Source organism: Sphaerodactylus townsendi, linkage group LG04 (genome assembly GCF_021028975.2).
Source record: "Sphaerodactylus townsendi isolate TG3544 linkage group LG04, MPM_Stown_v2.3, whole genome shotgun sequence".
Lineage (NCBI taxonomy): Eukaryota > Metazoa > Chordata > Lepidosauria > Squamata > Sphaerodactylidae > Sphaerodactylus > Sphaerodactylus townsendi.
Window position 1 is genome coordinate 39,475,988 of NC_059428.1, and position 24,901 is coordinate 39,500,888.

The window sequence follows — 24,901 nt, forward strand, 5'->3', positions numbered from 1 at the left end:
TACAATAAAATGTTAGTTTTAACACCCTTTTATAAACAGACGTTTTTAAAGAAGTGACATTTATTTATTTATTTTAAAAAATGGTCTTTGTCAACACAGAATAGCTACTCACTCACTGCCACAGACTGTTTTCACATACAATGGTAAAAACTGTATTTGAGCCCTTTGGAATGTTCTTAACAAGGGATGCATTGCAGAGAGAAGCAATCCTATACACGTTCTAACCAGTATAAGTTTACATTCATGTTACAGGCCTGAGAAACACGCATCTGGATCACTATGGATGGGGAGTGCTTTCAGGGGATCAACTGCAGCAGAAAAGTCGCCAACTCTAGAAAGGTTAAACACTTTGCTCCAGGTGACCTACTTCAGCAACTGCACTTTCCCCAACAGAACTGACCTCCACGATTTAATTGCATTCATTTGTACGCAGTGAGCATTTCAGCCGTAAGCTGGTGGATTTGCATCTGTTTTGCGTGGAGCAAGAGAAGCAGAGCAGGGCATGTGGGTTTTGCAAGCGCTGGAATCAAAATTCAGGCAATGAGTAAAACAGCATGTTGCAGGGTTTGTTCCCCTGTGAAGCTATGGATGTACAGCCAGATCTTTGAGAGTCTGTCAGATATATTACAAATTTACATGGATATCTGAGGACAGGCCTCACTTACATGAATGATCTCATACATGAAGATATGAATTGTTTATAGAATTGCTGAGGTGGATTGCGGAAGCATTCTCAGTACAGAAGAACTGATTGTTGATTAGTATATTGAGAAGAAAAAAGTACCATTGAACTTCATGGTATCTTCTCCGGCTCTAAGCTAGTATTCAGACAACAAAAGTGACTCTCTGGTGGTGGTATTTGGGAAAGATACTATTCATTTTGCCCTCTCCTTTTTGCGTCCTGCTCCACATCACTATCATTGAATGGAGACTGCATATTCTCTACTTCTTTTGTTTTTTTTAACAACACTGGTAAGTTTCTCAGAGCAGAGTGTTAACATGAAGTCATGTTTGAGGAGAAGAAAGAAAGAAGACTGTGGAGAAAGAACAAGCAGTTTCCTGCATAGAGACGTGTTCCAGGAACATCTTATGTTTATGAAGAATGTCTTCTCCGGTTATAACAATTTGCTATATAAATAACACAAGAGAAGGACAATATTGTCCCTCAAAACAATATCTCACATAAATAAGGGACTTCTATATGATTCCTATAGTGCTACAAGTATTTGAGAGCAGCCAACTTTTCTCACATGTCCATGCGTGTGCATTTGCTGCAAAATGGAAATGATGATCTGGGACCCGTGACTGTCAGTCATGTGGTCTGGTAGAATAGCAACCTAGCTTTGAGATAGCCTATTTACATATGTGAAAACATCCTCTTGGAGTAAGGAATTCATAACACGCAAAGTATCCACCAAAGCAAGTTAGTTTAGGGGTCTTCAACCTGCGGTTCTCCAGATGTTCGTGGACTACAAATCTCATCAGCCCCTGCCAGCATGGCCAATTGGCCATGCTGACAGGGGCCGATGGGATTTGTAGTCCACGAACATCTGGAGAGCAGCAGGTTGCAGACCCATGGCCGGTCTTGACATAATGCAGTAAGAGCCAACTCATATGACTATGGAGTGTATCTCTGTTCCTTCCCTTTTTCCCCCCAGTATAAACAGAGAACTGTTTCATGATAGCATACTGCAAAGCAAAAGTTACTTTTTCAAAAAGTACACTGAATTATTGTTTGTGTACAAATGATATATGGACAGGAATAAACGTGACCAACCAAGTGCACAATAGTTATGTAAACTGAAAACAGAGGCCACTTCATAAAAGAGATTTTGATACATTTTGAAACACTTCCATAATGTATATAACATGTAATTTTCAAGGTCTGGGACCCCGCTGAAACTCTTCAGAAGACTGTATCTTCAGCTGTTATCTTAAATCGTATATCAATTATTGGAGAGTGCAAAGTCCAAAGACACAGGAAAAAGTTAATTAAAAAAAATCTTTTTACGTCTCTTTCCGTTATCATAATAAGTGCACATGGGATTAGTATGGCCACATAAAAAATTTGGCCAGAGGATATAGCGCCGGTTAAAAGTCGCAGATCGCCAACATTCAGCTGCTTCTCTGTCACACTGGCACACTATTTGTTGACATCTGTCTAGCACTGTATCTGAAAGAGAGAAAGACCGTCTCTGTGAATAAAAGTTGAATGGAAGATCAAGCCAGAATAATTAGAAACCACTTGACAATGTTTGTTTATTCTTGGTGCTTGTTATTGAATAACTCTGCTTTTAGGGGCATGATTGTGCTAGAAGTGGGGTAGAAAGAGAATTTATTTATTTAGTAATTTCAGATTTCTAACATCGGTTTTGCCAGTTCCAGGAGCCACTTCACCCTGCTGCCTGAATTATATGTGGTTGATATGTTGCATTCAGATCAGGATAATGATGTAAAGTCAGAAGGGGCCTATGCCTCCCCTCTTGTGATGTTTTCCCAAACCAAAATAGCCCCGAAGAACCACTCTTTGCTTAGATTCTCCAACAACGCCTGTTGCAGGTTCCTGAGGTTATTTCAGGTAGAGAAAATGGCATGTGGTGGAAGGCTTAAGTCTCCTCTTCCCATGCACCATGGTCTCAATTTAGATTGAGACCATGCATTCCCGGGAATTAAATTCTGAGCATGGAACTCCCAGACCACCAAACACAATAACTACCACAAATGCTTTTTGAAGGCACAGCTTTTTTCACCATTTTAACTAAAATTCATGCTGGGGTGAGCCTCTTGATGCTTGCTGGAAGCGTTCCTTCTGAAATCTATCTCTTTACCACCTCCATCTCTCAAATGGCTCCCCTAAATTTATGCCTCCTGTGATAATGTGAATAATATACATCTGAACTCTACAATGAAATCAAAGTTGGTTCCTTACCACATACCACAGTATTGCGCCTGCAGCTCCATGTGTACCTAGTTGACTTGGGGTTACATCCTTGTTCTTCTGCAAAACCATAGCAGCAGTCATGCCGATGACAACACCTTTGAGCAACAGAGATTGTGTCTGTTAGATTTGCATGCACTTTGAAGGACCCTTCTGGCATATGGTCATCCAAAAGAACAGCTCGTCCTTCCATTCTATACAGAAAATTTTCCAGTACTCTGTCGGATACTTTTCTTAATGCTGTGAAGTTCCATGAAACTTTTAATGTTGTTTCAAGTAATTAGTTGTCTAGAATAATCCATTAAGTAAATTCAGCAACAAGAATATTATGCATACTGATTGCCATCTGTGGTTACTAAAGAATCCATCTTAAGGTTTGTACAGCTATTCATAAAAATGTCAAAATTAAAGCCTTCAACAATACATCAGAATTAATACTTTATTGCTGCTATGTACCCTGCCATATCTTTGTGGTAATGTGTGGATCTGTTCCCAGAAACATTTTTGGAATCCCAGGATCACAGCTCTAGGATTGCTCAAGGGCAATTCTGTTAATTTCTGTCAGGGATATCCCAAAGGGGAATGAGTGGTTATTGCTCATTATCTGAAGATCTTTCCTGTGAGATCCTACAGAGTGCAGGCAGCCAAAGCAGGCATTGGCCTGATTTCTTTTAGATCTTAAGCACCATCAGCAATAAGAAAGATTTGCAAGCCACACACAACACACGCAGATGTATTACTGGCATGAGAAACTGCATGTACTTCTAGGTCTGCACTAAAGGATTAGACAGGTTATAGGAAATTTCCATGCAGACAGAACTCAAATGAACAGCACTGAGAGGACCAGGAAGCCTGACTCTGATGTGTCTGTTGGTGAGGTGAGAGTTATATCACATTTATCCATAGCAAACCTCCAGTGAATTTAAAATTCAGTGAGGACACAGCAGCATAGTTTGTCTCCTACTTCATTCTCAATTTAACAACATGGTAATTTCCTCCAGTATAATAAAGGCCAGGTTGTGTTCTGATGTTATCATATCACTTGCCTCCATTGCTACTTACCACTATATGCATTTGCTGCTGGGCTGTGCAACTAGTAATAGGGTCTCCCAGAGTCACTTTTGTTTGTAGATAAAGTTGCCATCATTTAAAGGGCACTAAACAGAAATTCTACTTCTGGAAAGGCAAGCATGATACTTGGGGAATTTAGTCAGATTTACCAGTCTGATTTATCCTTGGGCCAGCCATGTCCTCCAATGCCACAGTAGCATCCATAACCTAGATATGCCAGTGGAGTTCGTCCAGTGCCACATCTTATAGTTCCCGATAACTCAAGGAGTCCTCTTTTGTGCAAAGAATGAGTTTTCCCTAGAACGCCATTCCAAACTGCAAAGACAAGGGGACATGATTTTTTATTGCACTGGTTAAAACCACTTCAGTTTATTTCTTTACATTATTCCGCTTCCAATTCTGAATGCACAGCCTTTTAGAAATCCAGTACAATTCATAATATTACATGAACTATCTATGTCTGAGGCATCTGATATTTCTCCACCATTTCAAATGCCTCCAAAAACATGCATAGTGCTAGCACAAAAGTACCCAACCTTTGTTGAGCCTACAGGCACGTTTGGAATGTCTGTGGTAGGTACAACCACAACATGGCTGCCACAGCAAGCAGAGCCAATCTCAAAATTTCAGGGAACAAGGTGATACATAACTATAATAGTAACCCTTCAAAATTTCAGGCAGATGTTCTGTTTATCAGGATGTTTTTTAATCTACACAATCAGATATCCAGTGGTCAATCAGAAGTCCTGCTGGGCAAAAGTCCCAGCTGCCCCCACCTGCTTTCCAAAAACACTTGGTAAGCACCAGGAAGGGTATTGGCAGGCACCATGTTGGAAACCCTCAGTGCTAGCAAATATGCAAGAGGCTGGAGTGTGATTTGCCAAGGTGTGATTCAACCAGTCACAATTTTTCAGATCCAGCAAAACCTCAGATTCTTTGAATGCTTTTCTACCTATCTTTCTCTTGCTGTTAGGAAACAGCACAAGTGCATGCACAAAGCTAAACAAACTATAGTTGAGATCCTCAGATTATGAGGGTCCTTTAACTGCCCCCTCCAAAATGCCTCAAATTATAAATTGCCACATTTTTTGTTAATGGTGTTGGGCTTTTAAAACTTAGCATAGATGAAGTCCTTGACAATTTTTAACCAAGTTCCAACTACTATGTTTGTTAGCAGGACATATTATTGGGAGAGAATGCGGAGAAGAATTTGTACTGCAAATGAGCCTTCTAGCCAAGGCAGGTTTTACATCCATGCTGCAGATAACTGCTTTAACCCTCTGAGGTAAAAACCTGCCTTAGAGCTTGGATGGCAGAGGCCTAACAGTTCTGTGGGGCCTTGGTGGAGTAAGTCCAGCAAAATAAGTGAAAAGCCATGGCTTTCGAGGAGTGTCCACTGTGATCCACTGCAAGAAGACCTATATCGGTCTGCATTGAATTATCTGAATTATCATCACAGTCTCTCGTACAATTTTTAGGATTTCCCCTCTTCCCTGGCTAACAAATGCTGGGACTGAGGGAGAGATGCGCTACTATTGGAAAATAAGCAGTGACCTTTCCTCTTATTCTTTAACCCTAAATGGGAATGCTGTAGGCAGTGAGGAAGGAAGGAAGGAAGGAAGGAAGGAAGGAAGGAAGGAAGGAAGGAAGGAAGGAAGGAAGGAAGGAAGGAAGGATTCATTTTTTTTTGCCCTTGTGACTAACATATCCAGATGTAGTTGGGAAGGAGTAGAAGAGGAGTGGGAAGGAGGTAAACTTTTTGCTAAAATAACCTTTAAATATACATCCACCACAATTCACTAATTTTAATGAAGCAGCAGCACAGTACATAATCTCCATGGAAGTGGTTTATATGTCCTAAGAATATATCCTAGAAAGCATGTACACAACAAGACACCAACTTGAAGACACACATGTGTATCATTTCCTATAGATTGGATCCCACAAAGGATCTGCACAGACAAAGGGGCATTCAATCCCTCCCCTTCCCATGACACAAAACCTCCAACTGCCCCCAAACTATTTGGACGGAAACCTTTTCCCCAGGAGCAGTATTTCAGGAGGTATTTGTGGCTGCAGCAGGAAGGCAGGGAAGTCCTGATCTGCAAATGGAAATATCTTCTGTCTGAAGAAATCTAAGGCCACGATTTCATTACTTCTTTCAGCACAGTAGCCAGTGAATAGGATAACAGGACTGATGTTCTGGTGGAGTAAGCGTCTAGGGAATGGAACAAATAACAAAGCTAGACCCACATACTTCAGATTACTGCAGCAGAACTGTATGATATGAGAAATATAAGAAATAAATTCAGCTTCTCCCATGAAATCAGACTGTTCATGGGCAGTCTGAGCCTGGTTTCCATGCCTACAAAAACTTCCTCATGCTTCAAGATGCAGTGATTAAATTAGCCGAGATATTGCACATGACTATGGACAGATCAGGGAACTCTTCAAATATACCTTCCACTGAAATTATAAAATGTATAGCACTTTTTGGAATCTAAAGCCCTTCTAAAGTTTTTCCTTTCATATTGTATTTATTAACAAGTTAGTTGTTCAATAAACAGAACATGTGTAATCAAAACCCCTCTATAGAGCCAATTCATAGGTCTTAAATATTGACACCGCAATGTGACATAGTTACGGCATCCAAGACTTTTAGACAGATTTCAAAAATAGTAGTGACTGTGCATGGTAAACTGGAAGAATTCAGATAATTAACAAACACTATCTTTTAACAATGCCGTTGTTTCAAATGCAAACACAAACTGAAGACCCTGGTTTTACATGGACTTACTGCCATTCTTCAGAACATTCCATGCAGAACAAATATGCATTCCTGAAAACGTAGCAGTGTCTCTCTATAACACAGTCCGCAACCCTAATTTTTAGAATTGAAGACACACAATAGCTCCATTGTTAGGAAAGGCAGACACAAACAATGGCAGCTGTATCTGCATCATAACTGTCAGGTATGTTAGTGTTACAGAGCCAGACAGCCACTGAGGACCTTGATGCAATTAAAGTATGACTCAGATACAGTTAAAAAGTTGCTCAAACGAAACTGGGGTGAGGGGTATGAACAAATGAGTGCCTTCTGTTTTGGGAAGTATAAAGCAAAGTTTTCCACCAGCAGACTGGTACAGAAAGGAGCACATTAATATTCAAAGAAAGCAAAGGTTAGGCACGTCATTAAAAACATACAGAATCTGAGTATGTTCGGTGTTATTGCAAATTGCTGTAAACAGAAATTAGCCTTCTGGTTCATTAAAGATGAATTGATTTATTGTGGCATAAAGATATGCAAAATTAATTGCTGGATGTGACTTCATTATAAAGCTTGCCACTTGACCCAGTTAGGGTTCGGTCACAACTATGGGGTCTTTTTATTTGGTAGATGCTGAATTGGCTTGGTAAGTCTAGTAAAACTGCATTATCACTATTACTGTTGTTGTAAACGGTCATCATTAATGCTTATTTATTTATTTATTATTTGATTTCTAGGCTGCCCTTCCAGCTTCCAACAGAAAATCAAACAAAAACAACAAATACAATCAATAAAATTATCTCTATAAACTCATGGCATCAAGTAAACTCTTAGAGGGTGAACATTATATCAATAAGAAAGAAAAAAGAGCAGGAAACCATAACACAGGACAGGAGAAGTGGAAAGGGAGGGGGGTAGGGAGGCCAACTGGTGCTGTCCCCAACCAAAGGCCCAGTGGAACAACTCTGTCTTATGGAACTTACTTAAATCCCGCAGGACCTGGGTCTCAACTGACAGAGCATTCCACCAGGCTGGGGCCAGAGTGAAGAAGGTCCTTGCACTGGTTGAAGACAGTTGGATATCTTTAGAGCCAGGGACCATCAACAAGTTGTTATTCGCAGAACATAATGCTGTCTGGGGGGGGGGGAGGTATATATGTTGAGGTGGTCCCACAGATATCCAGGCCCCAGACAATTTAGGGCTTTAAAGGTGAAAATTAAAATCTTATCTCTGATTCAGTACTCCGCTGGAAGCCAATACAGCTGATAAGGCAGTGGCACCACTGTGAAGAGCTGTGCAGCTGCATTTTGAGCCAGCTGGAGTTTCCGGATCAGACCCAAGGGTAGACCTGCATAGGCTGAGCTATAATAGTCTAGTCTGGAAGTGACCGTTGCATGGATCGCTGTAGCTAGATAGGGATGAGACAGGTAGGGGGCAAGTAACCTGGCTTGGCGAAGATGAAAAAATGCAACCTTGGTCAACTTAGTGATTTGAGCCTCCATAGTTAGGAAGACATCAAGAGTCACACATAAACTCCTGATGGAGTTGCACAGATGTTAGCTGCACTCCATCAAGAGTTGGAAGGAGCCCTTCATCCCTCACATCCCCTTGGCCCAGCTGACTTTGCTTCAACCATTCCACAATTGCCTCCAGACAGTTGTGGCTTTGAGAAAAGCCCTCTGTAAAGAAAAAACAGAGCTCACTGATCCCTTTCTGGCCCACTCATCTTCTCCACTGCTCCTCTTCTCTGCTGGTTCCAGAGACTATGGAGGAGAAGTCGATCTATGGCTACCAATCTTGATCCTTTTTGATCTCAGATTGCAAATGCCTTAGCAGACCAGATGCTCAGGAGCAGCATCAGCAGCAGAAGGCCATTGCTTTCATATCCTGCATGTGAGCTCCCAAAGGCACCTGGTGGGCCACTGCAAGTAGGAGAGTGCTGGACTAGATGGACTCTGGTCTGACCAAGCAGGGTAGTTCTTATGTTCTTATGTCCAAAATATCAGGAGTGGAAACCAGCCACCCACCCACCAGCAGATACAACTGGGTGTCATCAGTGTACTGGTGACAACCCAGTCCAAACTTTTGGACTAACTGGACAAGGAAGCATATATAGACATTAAATAACATTGGGGAAAGAATGGCCCCTTTGTGACACCGCACACCAGTGGATAGTGTAGTAAGCCCCTCTCCCCCAGCCCAGCCTCTCACATTGCCAGGTCTGTTCCACACTAATTCCCCAAATTAAAAAGGAACAGACCAGACTAATTAGAGCAGTGATGGCGAACCTATGGCACGGGTGCCAGAGGTGGCACTCGGAGCCCTCTCTGTGGGCACGCACACACAGAGTTTGACATGTGGGGGGGGCAGAAAATCTCCCCCCGCATACACACATCTAGGCTGGCCTGGGCCACTGAGCACAGCATGCGCGCACCACGGTGAGCAGGGAGGACACGGCTGGCGGGCCTGGTGCCTGTGCTCCGGGTGGCTGCTACCCGAGGCGGGGTGGGGGGGCGCAGAGGAGGCAGAGCTGCTAGAAAGGCACAGAGTGGAACATGCAGGACTTACTGGAGGCTAGAGCAGGCTGGCCCCTGCTCGAGCGGGTGGGGTGGAGGAAGAGGGAGCCAGTTAGTTTTTTCTAAACTAAAACCTCAGCATACAGGTTAAATTGCCGGGTTGGCACTTTGCGATAAATAACTGGGGTTTGGGTTGCAATTTGGGCACTCGGTCTTAAAAAGGTTCACCATCACTGAATTAGAGTAACAGAAGTGGTGGATCATGCAGGCTGCACCCTGTATTCCTGAATAAAGTGGACACATAGAATTCAGTGGTGCAGACATGGAGAAAAGTCCCCAGAGAAACCAGGTATAACAGTGTTGTTGCAATGATGAGAAGAATGGCGTTTTAAGTCACTTTCGGTTCCCTTTGGGGAGAAAAGTGGGTATAAATTTAAACTCTTATCCACAAAATTTATGTCACAATAAATCTGTTCATCTTTAAAGGTGTCACAATACTTTATTTGATTTTGCAGTAACAGATTAAAGGCGCAAACAGATCTACTGGGAAGTGTCTTGTAATGTTCAATATGGCCTACTTCCAGGAAATTGCCCTCATGATTGCACCCTGATAGCCTATTGCTCCAGCTTTCAAAGCTGTGTCAATTATTGACTTTGTTCACCAGGGCCGGAGCGAGGGAGAACTGCGCCCAGGGCACGCGTACGCTCTGTGCCCTGCCACGCCCCCACCTGCTTCCGCCACGGAACGTCCTGCCATGCCCCTGCACTGGCGCACACCCAGTGCATCGCGTACTTCCCTGCTGCCTTGACACTACGCCGCTGTTGTTCACAGAGTAAGGGAATGCATCTTCCCTGTTACCTAAGATATCCATTTAGTACAAATTTATCCTGACCTTCCTTCAAGGAGCTCCAAGCAACCTAGATGGTTCTCCACTCCTCGTTTTAGCAACACAGTTATGCTGTTTAGTAGGTTAAACTGAAATACTGTGATTAGCTCAGAGTCATCCAGGGAGCTTCACCAAAGGGGGAATTTACATCTAGGTGTCCCAGATCCTAGTCAGACACTCTATACCACACTGTCACTCAGTAGATTAATTTAGCCCATTAGATTATTCCTTATACATTGCATGGTTGAAAACATTGCTACTAAGAAAACCTTGAAATTTTTGAGGATATATGGCTTTTTACACAGGCCTCTGTCTATAACTGGCTACACAGGTTGCTGAATAGGCACATAAAATATTAGGGCATTTCAGATGGGGCATACAGGGTTTGGTGACTTCAGCTTTCCTGGCACTATGGAGTTTTCATTGGCAGAATATAGAAATCTCCGAGCAATTAAACTGTCTTTGTAGCCTTTTCTCAGGATGCAGCTGGGCTGTACATGCTTGGTTTCAGGGGAATCCTGTCAAAGGAGACAGCTATTATGGCATTATAAAAAGAGTTGTCTTCTTTCTCTGCAGTCTGCCCCCTTCTCTCCTGTCCCTTCTGGAGTATGTAAAAATAACTTACTTTAAAGGGGGGGGGGGATTCAAAAGAATATTTCCAGAAAGAAAAAAGGCAATTTATTATTCTTTTCAAAGATCATTCAAATAAGAGAGAGTGACTATGGCTCAAATGTGGAATATGTGCTTTCCGTACAATCTTTGGCTAGTTAAAAAATCTCAGCGGAAAGGGGTGGGAAAGACCCTACTCTGCCTGGAACACTGGGGAGCAATTCTTCCTGCTAAGCAAACAGAACATTCCAAGCTGGATGGACTAAATGGTCTGACTGAGTGTAAAGAAACTTTCCATACAACATGCCAGAGTACCTGATCTAATCCTCCTGAAGCAGCTATAAGTCTTTTACAATAGTCTGACTTTCACTGTAAAGTCCTAGAATGAGTCGTACCTCTCTGAAATAAGAACACTTCACTTGATGAGACTTCACGTCACTTGGGACATTTCAGAACATACAAGCACAGTGGAAGACGCCTCATATGCAGTGTTTACACACTCACACAATGTACAGTCATTATGAAATCCAGTGAAGCCCAGAATTTGTTCTAGGATTTCAAATATGAAAAAGAAAAGTTCAGCGTACTCACCTGTTCAAGTGTGGCTGGCCTTGGTTGGGTATAATAAATGTAAGGTTCAAAAATGAAACCTGTTCATAAAGTGAGGAAGAGAGGACAAAGAACAAAAGTGTAGCGATGTTTTAATCAGGTCCGCGGCAACAACATTTTGAAATCTGATTGGTACTCACCTGTCTGTAAAAAGAGCAGCATCACCAGCCAGGGCTCCATCGGGAGGTCAACTCGGTGTGATGCCCACCCTCTCTCTGGCACACTCATAGCCTGCTCTCTCTGTTCGCCCTGTCGATCTGCTGTCAAACTGAGCCACAGGTGTGGGTGTATATAAACAATCTTCCTAGGCCTGCTATTCCACAGTTTACCCTCGGCGTTAAATATACATCTCTAGGACTAAATATATATCCCTTGGACTAAAGGTAAGATACTTCTTTTGGAGCTGAAACTTACATTCAGAGCCCAAGGAAGTGCTTTAATTCTGTAAAGATGCTTTGCTTTGTTCTGCCAGTGGGGCTCAGAGTGCCTCTGCTTGCATGTCGTCTTTTTGGGAGGGGCTGCTTGAGAGGAATTAGACTGGCACGGTCTCTTGGACAGGTTTAGATAGCAAAGCCACTGAGCTGGAGCTCCTTTCCTAAGCTGTTTTCTTTGAGTCCCCAAATGACCCCTCCAAGCAGTTTCACTTCTGAAGTTTAAGGTCTGCCTGTTCCATTCTAACTTATGTAAACTTGGTCAATTCTGAGCACATAGGCACTCTTTTAAATGGCAAATGGTAAACTCCTTCCTCTAAATCACTGAGATGTTAGAAAATTAAGGTACAGTAATGGCTCAAATTGGTTAGGGGTTCCTCATTTCCTTAAGGACACATTATTAGTATTAACAATTTTGCACAAAATGTTTACTTTAAAAAACGTTTTATCCTATCTTGTAGCTCAAGGAGACTCACAATTCTAAATAAAAACCACACCTAATGCAGTTTAATCCTATTAACCTCATCCCTGAGAAAATATCTGCAGCTCAAATAGCTTAATGTGGATTTAAAAACTAACAAACTTGCACCCTATTCCAGTAAAGGGAGAGCTGCCTGAAGATTGTTGAATTGGGAACTGTACAAAAAAAATCAGATGTGCACCCAGAAACAAACTATCAAATACATACCTTATCCCTACAATGTAAAGTTGTATCAAGAGAACGGATTTGGCACAGAGAATAGATCTAGAGGATTATTCACAATAGTAAACTGGAAACTCCAAGTTCAGTACCATTTGTTGAAGATATGCAGACTTGGCATTTCCTGCTTGTAAGCATCTAGGGACATCTGGTTGGTGCAGCTGAACAGAGATTAGATAGATCCTGGTTGAATTTGCAAGGCACTTTTTATGTTGTTCTTATATCACGTGGTTGGGTGATGCACATCCCAACCTATTTTATGACAATGAAGATATGAATGTGCATATCTGCTTACCATCGTAGGTCACAAGTACATGCTTCTCTTTGAACTGCAGGTTAAAGGCTTTATTTTAGATATTTAAACGTATACGAAATGCAGATGTAAACATTCAGTTTTAAAAGACCACTCTGGCTTTAGTGACATTACACATGCAAGGTTTTTAGTGTCATGTGAAGAGAGTTTGAATGTTATTTTAATATATGAATGTCTGTAGGACAGAGCCTTCTTTATTCATCCGATAAGACATTTTACTCACAACATTGGACTCGTATTCAGAGATGAAAGAATAGATCTTCAATTTTTAAAAGCTTGCTCATTATTGGAGTGGGATTAGGTATTGTAAATATGGAACCAACAATTGGTGGTCTTTCTGGATTAATTGATCCATATTAAATGGCTGCAATTTCACATACACAAAAATTCTTACCAGGCAGGGGTAAGATGATGTCTATTGCAGTGAGAGTTCATGAAATCTACCACAGTGTGGTGGAAAAACCCACAGTCTTTTCCCCTCCTGTTGCTTCAATGAGCTATGATTGTGTGTTAGGGTACAGGGTTAGGAAGTGCCCTGAGATTGTTCCACCCCCGTTCAGTTTAAGTGCCACTGGATTGTATATGTTTTATAGATCAATCAAGAGGCTGAGGTGGCTAGGGATAGCATCGCTGCTGCACCACCTCCAGAGGCCTTCTGGGTGGTCTAGGGAGGCAACGGAATCCAGACCCCCCCCCCCCCGGCCTCCTGAGGTTCATGCTGGGGGCATTTCCAGGCCAAAGCCTGTGGAAGCCAACTAATGTTGGCTCTGCCCCGGGGGACCCATCTAGTCCTAGCCCATCTCCAGGTATGCAGTATCCACCTTCAAGCCAGTGCAGCCCTGCTTGTGGCAGGCTCTTCCGGGTCGGGTGCTGCAGAGCTCCGTCTCTGTATTTGTCCTCCCCGCTTCTGTGTTTGTCCTCGCTGCTGGTACAAGTGCCAGTTATGTTGGCAAGATTGGCAGACATGCTGGTGTGGTGCCAAGTTGGTTTCAGAAGCTGCTTTGCCCTCATAAGAACATAAGAACAAGCCAGCTGGATCAGACCAAAGTCCATCTAGTCCAGCTCTCTGCTACTCGCAGTGGCCCACCAGGTGCCTTTGGGAGCTCACATGTAGGATGTGAATGCAATGGCCTTCTGCGGCTGTTGCTCCCGATCACCTGGTCTGTTAAGGCATTTGCAATCTAAGATCAATGTAAAGGATTCAATGGTGTTGATGGTGAAGTAACCTTGAGTGCATTCCACAGCCCGGGCGATGGGCCAGCTTCATCGGCGGAGACTTTATCTTTGCGCGGGAGATGAGGACTCCGTTCCCATGGGAAGCAGGATGGGGGATGGGGTGAATAGAGTTATAACCTGTGCTTCTGGCGGGAAGTGTCATTCCTGCCACTGCGTGTACTTGAGCTTTCTAAGATGTCTTAATAAATGGACTTTTACTCCCAAAAGCCTTTTATTTCTGCTTCTATGGAATTCCTTACATTGTGGCAGGAAACCTAATACATCTATATTACTAGTGCAGTGGACCTCTGGTGTCTTGACATGGAGAGGTTGAATGTTTCTGCGGAAGGTGCGGTAGCCCCCAAAGAGGGCTCCGACCTTTCCCTTCTGGATCTGGAGGCACCGGCAGGAGAACGGGCCTCGCTGGTGGCTCTTTCTCGTCCTCGTATCAGCACGAGTCTTCCTTTACTCCGTTGGAACGAGGGACGTGACGACGACCATGGGGACTTCCATGAGCCGCTTTGGGGCGCTGTCTATGGATCGAGCGCCTGTGGATCGGATCTCTACCCGTTTTCGTGTGGATTACAAACCTCAGATGCAACCTGTCATGGAGGAGACGGGCCTGACCACCTTTCATGCGGCAACCCAGGAATCCATTGAACGGTTCCTGGACTCATATTTCGGTGATGCTCCCAAAGAACCACCGTGGCACAGCACTGGGGCCCGTCCGAAGGACACTGGGACTAAACCTGGGATTGGGAGGGGTATCCGTACCGCCTTCCAATCGGACCCCCCTGATCCCGGGCCAGCGACCGCACCTGAGGTGCCCCGGGAGCCACCGGTGGCTACGGTGTCTCCGATGTCTCGCTTCCAGACGAAGAAGAGTCCGAAGAAAGCCTGCATTCCCAGCCGGATCTGTTCCCTCTCCCATCGAGAGAGGACTGGGATGAGGAAGTGGGGCGACTGGGCGAGGCCCAAGCGGCATGGAACCGCGGAACGCCAGCTATGGGAGGAGGAACGGGCACAGTTGCAGCAAGAGCGAAAACCTGCAGAGGGACCGGGACCAGCAACGCAAAGAAGTCCAACTTCGAGCTGGACCGTGCCAAAGATGCGCTCCAACGGCAATATGCGCAGAATCTGTCAGTCCATGATAAGGTCCTGGAACACTCCAGACTGGATTTACAGCGGCAACGCGAAAGCGTTCAGGCCTTGCGCGACGCAGAAGTGAGCTTACTGGAAGCTCTTAAACGGGACGAACTGGCTAAATTGGAACGAGAAAAAGCTGCTCTGCATGCGCACCAAGATGCCTTGACCCGCAAGGAGAAGGAGCTCGCTGCGTTGGAGAGGGAGCTAAGGAGGCAGCAGACCAGGAAGCCCCAAGTTGGAGTCTATGCTGTTACTGATCATGCCGGGCGCCAGTGGGGCCACGCATTACCTGGGTCCTGCCACCCAAACGCCAGCGGCAATGCCGCCAGCGCCCCCGATTCCGGCCCCAGACAACAGCTGCCTGCCCAACCTGCTCAACTCAGCGCAACCGCCGCCCCAGCAGGCTGCCAAGAGCCGTGGAACGGGGCTACTATAGGCCCCGATACCAGCCCGTTTTGATGGGACCGCTTCCAAACTTCCTACTTCATTTTGGCAACTCAATGCCCACTTGGAAGACTATGATGATTTATACCCGGTCTGAGCGCGAAAAAATACGGGACATCGGCTCAGTCCTGGATGGGGCAGCAGCCGACTGGTTCGTGACTCTTTTGGATTTGCAAGATGAAGACTCTCGCACGGTGCCCGCATTGCTCCAAGCCTTAAGAGCGCCTTCCAAGATCCAGGCGCCGAGAATGAAGCTATCCGCACCATCAAAACTATCCAGCAAGGCAAACCGCCCGTTTGCAGAATTTGCCCGTGAATTTCGTGCGGCGGCTGCTCGACTTCCTCCTGAGTAGCCCGAACCCATGCCATGCGAATACTTCTCGGCTGCTGTGGACGGCAAGCCGCGTCACCCGGTGCTTCTAATTCGGGTCCCTCGTACTTTTCCCGTTTCGATCCTGTTGGCGTTCCTGTTGCCGCCTCGTTTGGAATACGCTCGTGCCGGAGGCCGCCCACGCCCAAAACCCACCACTGCGCCCACCAAGCCAAGCCCAGCCGCCCCCACCGAAACCACCTCTGAACGCCGTCGCCGACTGGGATTGTGTCTTTACTGCGGAGGGCCAGGTCATCTAGCCGCCAACTGTCCCAAGAAACAAAACCCAACCGCTCCAGCTACACGCCCTCCATCTGCCAAGCCACCACGCAGATCGGGGCCGCCTCCGACGGGCTTGTCTAAAGCGGTCATCGAAGGCGACCCGGAGGAGGGGAAGCAGCTGCTTGCCTTTCTTCAGCCCCCATGGACATGGGCCCGACTCCTGACGCGGTGAGTGAAGGCAGCCCCATTACTGTCCAAGCGTTTCTGGCCAACCCCCGCTAAACACACTCGCATTATAGCCTCGGCCCTTGTGGATTCTGGCTGCTCCCACTGCTTATGCGGCCCCAGGTGGCAGAGGAGCTAGGTCTTGACCGAATTCCCCTGGCTAAGCCCATACCATTCACCCAAATGGACGGCACCCCCCTCGGGAACGAAGGACCGGCCCAGTTCAAAACACAGCCGGTTCTCCTCCGTTGCGCCGACCATTGGGAGAAAATTAGTTTTATTTTGGCGCCAGTGGCCAAACACTCCATAGTTTTGGGCATGCCATGGTTACTGTTACATGAACCAAAGTTCATTTGGAAAGAACGGATCTTAGAATTCACTGACCCTCCCTGCGGTGAACACATGAATTGGGGGGAAAACCCAACTTCTCCTGACACCCCCCCTCCCTGGCTTCTTCAGCGATTGCTCCCGATTCCATTGGCATCCCACCTGCGTATCATGATCTAGCCAGAGTTTTCAGGAGCAAGAATGCGATCAGTTGCCACCCCACAGAGACACTGACTGCAAAATCGTTATATACAACCAGGGCGAACTGCCTCAAAGGTAGAATCTACCGTGATGAGTCCCAATGAGGGAGAAGGAACCGTGCCTTTCCTGGACAAGAACCTCGCTCAGCGGGTTCATACGGCGGGCTACCAAACACACACACGCTGCTCCCGCTTTGTTTGTAAAAGAAAGATGGGTCCTTACGGCTTTGCACAGATTATCGAGGTCTCAATGCGGTCTCCCTGTCCAATAAATATCCTTTGCCTTTGATCAAGGACCTTTTAGATGCACTCGGCAAAGGGCGCATTTTCACTAAATTGGACTTGAGAGAAGCTTACTACAGGGTCAGAATTGCTGAAGGCTATGAACACTTGACTGCGTTTAACACAAAGTTTGGACAGTTTGAATACTTGATAATGCCATTCGGGTTAAGTGGGGCCCCCGGGGCTTTATGGCCCTTATCAACGAAGTTCTCCATGATTTATTGTACAAGGGAGTTGTGGTATACAATTTTAGATGACGTTTTAATTTTACTCACAAACCATAGAAGAGCATGAAACATTGGTTCGGAGGTATTAGCGCTTGCTCTCGACAACTCCCTCTTTGCCAAACTCTCCAAATGCTGTTTTCACCAGACCTCCATTGACTATTTGGGTTACGGATCTCGCCCGAGGGCTTGAAAATGGATCCTGCTAAAATTGACGCAGTCCTCCAATGGCCTGCCCCCACCAACCGCAAAGAACTCCAATCTTTTCTTGGCTTTGCTAATTTCTATCGTGACTTTATACCCCAATTCGCTGAACTGACTCTCCCTCTCACAGACCTCTTACGCACTAAAGGTAAAGATCCAATGTCCGCCAAGCCCGGGGCCCCCCTTTCCTGGTCTGAAGAGTGTCAAACAGCCTTTCAACTCTTAAAGTCGGCTTTTACCACCGAACCTATCCTAAAGCACCCTGACCCAGATCTCCCGTTTGTGGTTCACGTGGATGCCTCGGACAAAGCACTTGGGGCAGCCCTGTTGCAGAAAAATAAAGATGGTAGGCTGGTTCCGTGTGCTTATTTGTCTAAGAAATTCTCTGGTGCTGAACTCAACTGGACTGTAGGGGATAAAGAGACTGCGGCCATCAAAGTAGCACTCTCCACTTGGCGCCACTGGCTGGAGGGGGCTAAACACCCTTTCAGGTTTGGTCGGATCACAAAACTTGGCAGCTCTTTCCACCCCCCCTCAAGATGTCCAGAAACAACTCCGTTGGGCCGATTTCTTTCTCGTTTCTCTTTCACCGTCCATTTTTTCCCTGGGAAAACCAATAAACTGGCTGGCCAGCTCTCCAGCGCCTACCGAGGGGGGTGGAGCTGCCTTACGAGACATTCCACGCACTGTTCTCTCCCCTCCCAGTTGGGGCTGGCTGTCACCCAATCTCAAACGTCCACCTCCTCCTCCACCCCATTCCTAGTCTCGTCTCTCCTTTCCTGCGGGAACTTCGAGGGAGGCCGGGGCTGCCACGAAGCCTCCAGCGGAAGAAAGTGACTCCCAATTGCGCTTTGGAGAATGGAGTTTGGCGGAGGGGGGAATGTTGGTACGTGCCTCCCCCCCTTCGCAAGCAGGTTCTTGAAGCCTGCCACGATGCCCGCTCAGCTGGACATTTTGGCTTTCTGAAAACTCTGCATTTGGCCCGCCGGCAATTCTGGTGGCGCGCAATGCGCAAGGACATTGAGGCATATATTAAGGGCTGCTCGGTTTGTGCAGAAGCCAAAACCATCCCGGGAAAGCCCCATGGGCTGTTGAAACCTCTCCCGGTGGCAACCAGCCCTTGGGAAGTCATCTCCATGGATTTTATTACAGATTTGCCCGAAAGTCATGGCAACACGGTTTTGTGGGTGGTAGTGGACTTATTTTCTAAACAAGCCCATTTTATTCCATGTGCTTCCATCCCCTCTGCTCCTAAGTTGGCGTGGCTGTTCATTCAACATGTTTACCGTCTACATTCCGCCCCCGATAAGGTGGTCTCCGACCGCGGCCCCCAATTCATTTCAAAGTTCTGGAAGGCGTTTTTTGGGGTTATTGGGGGCCGCCCCGGCAGTCGCCGCCCCCTACCACGTTCAAAGTGACGGTGAGACGGTGAGAACGAACAGAACCCTAGAGCAGTATTTACGTTGTTACACCAACTACCCCCAAGACAATTGGTGCGAGCTTATTCCGTTTGCGGAATACGCCTATAACAATGCGGTTCATAGCAGTACAAAGAAAACCCCCTTTGAAATTGTGTCTGGTCGCTCCTTCCCGCCGTTGCCACAACTACCCGCGACAGCTTTGGACCCTCCAGAGTTTCAACAATGGATTTCGTCCCTAGCCGAGGGGTGGAAATCGGTCCAGAGCGCCTTACAACAGGCTAAGGACTCCCAAAAGCTGCAAGCGGATAAACACCGCTTCGGATTTCCCTCTGCGTGTGGGCGCTTGGGGGGAGTTTTGCACCAAACATCTCAGAGGCGTGCATAAATTTTCCCAACTGGGCAAAAGATTCGTCGGACCTTTTCAGATTACTAAAGTGATTAATGATGTCACTGCCCGATTGGATTTGCCTAACTCTCTTAGTAACATTCATCCTGTCTTCCATTCCAGCTTGCTCAAGGAGGCTCCCGCTTCCGATGCCTGGCACGACCAGCCGGAGAGGCCCCACCGACTATTATTGATGGCCACAAGCACTACGAAATTGACGCTATCCTGGACTCTCGCTTTAACCGCAAACGCTTGCAATATTTAGTCTCTTGGGTGGGATATTCCTCTGGGTATAATCAATGGGTTTATTCCGAAAATATTGACGCCCCCACCCTTATTTCTGCTTTCCACCGCGCCTTTCCGCATAAACCTGGGGGGGGGGGGTCTTCTTTAAGGGAGGCAGAGTGTAAAGGATTCAATGGTGTTGATGGTGAAGTAACCTTGAGTGCATTCCACAGCCCGGGCGAGGGGCCAGCTTCATCGGCGGAGACTTTATCTTTGCGCGGGAGATGAGGACTCCGTTCCCATGGGAAGCAGGATGGGGGATGGGGTGAATAGAGTTATAACCTGTGCTTCTGGCGGGAAGTGTCATTCCTGCCACTGCGTGTACTTGAGCTTTCTAAGATGTCTTAATAAATGGACTTTTACTCCCAAAAGCCTTTTATTTCTGCTTCTATGGAATTCCTTACAATCAAAGAGGATCAAGATTGGTAGCCATAAATCGACTTCTCCTCCATAAATCTGTCCAAGCCCCTTTTAAAGCTATCCAGGTTAGTGGCCATCACCACCTCCTGTGGCAGCATATTCCAAACACCAATCACACGTTGCGTGAAGAAGTGTTTCCTTTTATTAGTCTAATTCTTCCCCCCAGCATTTTCAATGAATGCCCCCTGGTTCTAGTATTGTGAGAAAGAGAGAAAAATGTCTCTCTGTCAACATTTCTACCCCATGCATAATTTTGTAGACTTCAATCATATCCCCCCTCAGTAGTCTCCTCTCCAAACTAAAGAGTCCCAAACGCTGCAGCCTCTCCTCATAGGGAAGGTGCTCCAGTCCCTCAATCATCCTTGTTGCCCTTCTCTGCACTTTTTCTATCTCCTCAATATCCTTTTTGAGATGTGGCGACCAGAACTGGACATAGTACTCCAAGTGCGGTCGCACCACTGCTTTATATAAGGGCATGACAATCTTTGCACTTTTATTATCAATTCCTTTTCTAATGATCCCCAGCATAGAGTTTGCCTTTTTCACAGCTGCCATGCATTGAGTTGACATTCCCATGGAACTATCAACTAAGACGCCTAAATCCCTTTCCTGGTCTGTGACTGATAGCACTGACCCCTGTAGCGTGTATGTGAAGTTTGGATTTTTTGCCCCTATGTGCATCACTTTACATTTTGCTACATTGAACTGCATTTGCCATTTCTGAGCCCACTCATCTAATTTATCAAGGTCCGCTTGGAGCTCTTCGCAATCCTTTGTGGTTCTCACCACCCTACCTAATTTGGTATCATCTGCAAACTTGGCCACCACGCTACCCACCCCTACTTCCAGGTCATTTATGAATAGGTTAAAGAGCACTGGTCCCAAAACGGATCCTTGGGGGACACCACTCCCGACATCTCTCCATTGTGAGAACTTCCCATTTACACCCACTCTTTGTTTCCTGTTTCTCAACCAGTTTTTATTCCATAGGAGGACTTCCCCTCTTATTCCTTCATTGCTGAGTTTTCTCAACAGTCTCTGGTGAGGAACTTTGTCAAAAGCCTTTTGGAAATCCAAGTAGACAATGTCCACCGGTTCACCCCTGTCCACATGCCTGTTTACACCCTCAAAGAACTCTAGTAAGTTTGTAAGACAGGATTTGCCTCTGCAAAAGCCATGCTGACTCTTTCTCAGCAGGTCTTGCTTTTCTACATGTTTTATAATTTTATCTTTAATGATAGATTCTACTAATTTACCAGGAACAGATGTCAAACTGACTGGCCTGTAATTTCCCGGGTCCCCCCTAGATCCTTTCTTAAAGATTGGTGTGACATTGGCCATCTTCCAGTCTTCAGGGATGGAGCCTGATTTCAGGGATAAGTTGCATATTAAAGTGAGAAGATCAGCAATTTCATGCTTGAGCTCTTTAAGAACTCTTGGGTGAATGCAATCTGGGCCAGGGGATTTGTGTAAAGGATTCAATGATGTTGATGGTGAAGTAACCTTGAGTGCATTCCACAGCCCGGGCGATGGGCCAGATGCATCGGCGGAGACTTTATCTTTGCGCGGGAGATGAAGCCTCTGTTCCCATGGGAAGCAGGAAGGGGGGATGGGGTGACTGGTATTATAACCTGTGCTTCTGGCGGGAAGTGTCATTCCTGCCACCGGCAATTTGAGCTTTCTAAGATGTCTTAATAAATGGACTTTTACTCCCAAAGCCTTTATTTCTGCGTCTTCATGGAATTCCTTTACATTGTGGCAGGAATCTTGTAATTCATCTATATTCTTGTGCAGTGGACCCTCTGTCTTGGCGATGGAGAGGTTGAATTTTACTTCGCGGAAAAGCGGTAGCTCCCCAAAGAGGGCTCTGACCTTTCCCTTCTGGATCTGGAGGAACCAGCAGGAGAACGGGCCTCACAGGTGGCTCTTTCCCGATCCTCGTGATTTCCAGCAATTTAGTCTTCCCTTTTACCCTCGTTGGAGCGGTGGGCGTGGCGACGACGCATGGGGACTTCCCCATGAGTCGCTTTTGGGGCGCTGTCCATGGATCGAAGCCTGTGGATCTGGATCTCTACCCGCTTTTGTGGATTACAAACCTCAGATGCAACCTGTCATGGAGGAGGCGGGCTTGACCACCTTTCATGCGTCCCAGGGAATCCATTGAACGGCCTCCTGGACCAGATTTTGGTGATGCTCCCAAAGAACCACCGTGGCACAGCACTGGGGCCCGCCCAAAGCACACACGGGACTAAACCTGGGTGGGAGGGTATCCGCATTCGGCTTCCCAATCGGACCCTAATCCCGGCTAGCGATCGCGACCTGAGGTGCTCTCGGGTGCCACTGTGGCTACGGGCGGCTTCTGGTGCCTCCGATGCCTCGCTTCCAGGCGGCCAAGAGTCGAAGAAAGCCTGCCTTCCTTGTGCCGGGATCGCTTCCTCTCCCATCGGAGAGAGACTGGGATGAGGAAGTGGAGACGACTGCGAGATGCCTGCATGGAACCGTGAAGCGCCAGCTATGGGAGGGAGGAGCGGGCACAGTTGCAGCAAGAGCGCTAAAACCTGGGTAGAGGGACCGAACAGCGCAACGAAGAGTTCCAGGGCTCGAAAGCTGGACCGCAAGGCAGCTTCCAACGACAATATTATGCCCAGAATCGGCTCAGTCCATGATAAAGTCCTGGAACAGTCCAGACTGGATTTTACAGCGGCTGCGTTCAGGCTCTGCGCACGCAAAGTGAACTCACTGAAGCCCTTTTAAACGGGACTTAACTGGCTAAGTTAGAGCGGGAAAGCTGCTTTGCATGCGCATCAAGATGCATTGACTCGCAAGAAAGAGGGAGCTGGCTGCGTTGGAGAGGGAACTATAGAGGCAGCAGGCTGTAAAATCCCAAGTTGGGAGTCTATGCTGTTACTGGATCATGCCGGGTGCCAGGGGGGGGCCTGCATCTGGGTCCTGCCACCCAAGCGCCAGCGCTGCACCGCCAGCTCGCATTCAGATAACAGCTGCCTGCCCAACCTGCTCAACCAGCGCAACCACCTCTCCCTAGCAGGTTTAGAGCCGTCGAGCGGGCTAATATTCCCCGATACCAGCCCGTTTGATGGGACCGCCCAAACTTCCCTACTTCATCTTGCAAACTCAATGCCCACTTGAAGACTATGATGATCTATGCACCGTCTGAGCGCTGAAATATGGACATCGCTCAGTCCTGGATGGGGCAGCAGCCTGACTGGTTCGGTGGATCGCTTTGATTTTGCATGGATGAGACTCTCGCAGTGCCGCATTCCTCCGCTTTAAGAGCGCCAGCTTTCAAGATCCAGGCGCCCGAGAATGAAGCTTATTCGCGACCATCAAAACCATCCAGCAAGGCAACCGCTTGCAGAATTTGTCCGCGGAATTTCAGCGGCTGGGCTGCTCGAATTCCTCCTGAGGCCTGAACGCATGAAATGCATACTTCTCGGATGCCACAGCAAAACTACGGAACGGTGTTTTTAATTCGCTCCTCGTGATTCATTGCAGATTGATCCAGTTGGGGTCTGCGAAGTGGCGTCGTTTGAATCACGCCAAGGAGGCCGCCCACTCTAAAACCACTACTGTGTCCACTAAATCAAGCTCCAGTCATTCCTACCGTAAAACCACCTTCTGAGCGGCCGCCGACTTCTGGGTTGTGTCTTTATCATGGAGGGCCAGGTCATCTTAGCGCCAACTGTCCTGGCAAGAAGCAAAACCAACCGCTCAACTCAGCATCCCATCGGCCAAACCACTCACGCAGGTCAAGGGCCGCCTCCACTGGCTTCGTCTTAAAAGCGTGACCGGCGACCCAGAGGAGGGGAAGCAGCTGTTTGCCTTCTTCAGCCACCATGGACACATGGGCCCGACTCCTGACGCGTGAGTGAAGGCTGCAGCCCCATTACTGTTCAAGCATTTCTGGCCAACCCCGCTAAACACACTCGCATTATAGCCTCAGCCCTTGTGGGATTCCGCTGCTCCCACTGCTTAATGCCCCAGGTGGCAGAGGAGCTTAGGTCTAGATCAATTCCCCTGGCTAAGCCCATACCATTCACCCAGATGGACGGCAGCCCCTCAGAAGCGAAGGACCGCCCAGTACAAAAAACACAGCCGTTCTCCTCCGCTATACTGTAATTCAATGGGAGAAAATTAGTTTCATTTTATGCCAGTGGCCAAACACTCCATGTTTTGGGCATGCCTTCATATTGTTACATGAACCAAAATTCATTTGGAAAGAAAGGATCCTAGAATTCACTGACCCTCCCTCGTGGTGAACACATGAATTGGGAAGAAAACTAACGTCTCCTGACACACACCCTCTCTGGCTTCCTCAGTGATTGCTCCCGATTCTATTGACATCCCACCTGCATATCAGGATCTTAGCCAGAGTTTTTCAGGAGCAGGAATCGCGCATCAGTTGCCATCCTCTGCCAGAGACACTGACTGTAAAATTGTCATACAACCAGGGGCACAACTACCAAGGGTAGAATCTACCGCATGAGTCCCAATGAGGAGAAGGGAACTTCGCGGCTCTCTTAGGATAAGAACCTTGTCAAGGGTTCATAATGGGCGGGCTACCAAACACACACACACGCTTGCTCTGCTTTTGTTTGTCAAAAAAGAAAGATGGGTCTTCTGGCTTTGCAATGATTATCGAGGTCTCAATGCGCGTCTCCTGTCCAATAAA

General features: G+C 46.7%; 1 protein-coding gene across 1 annotated transcript; it reads right to left on the minus strand.

Moving 5' to 3' along the window:
- Positions 1–42: 42 nt before the first annotated feature.
- Positions 43–12,102, minus strand: LOC125430439 (phospholipase A2-like). Its single transcript, XM_048492323.1, has 4 exons — positions 11,538–12,102; positions 4,159–4,324; positions 2,930–3,036; positions 43–2,173 (listed from the first exon to the last, which is right to left on the minus strand). Exons 1-4 carry the CDS (start codon positions 11,623–11,625, stop codon positions 1,989–1,991), a joined length of 546 nt encoding a protein of 181 aa, XP_048348280.1. The 5' UTR covers positions 11,626–12,102; the 3' UTR covers positions 43–1,988.
- Positions 12,103–24,901: the final 12,799 nt, after the last annotated feature.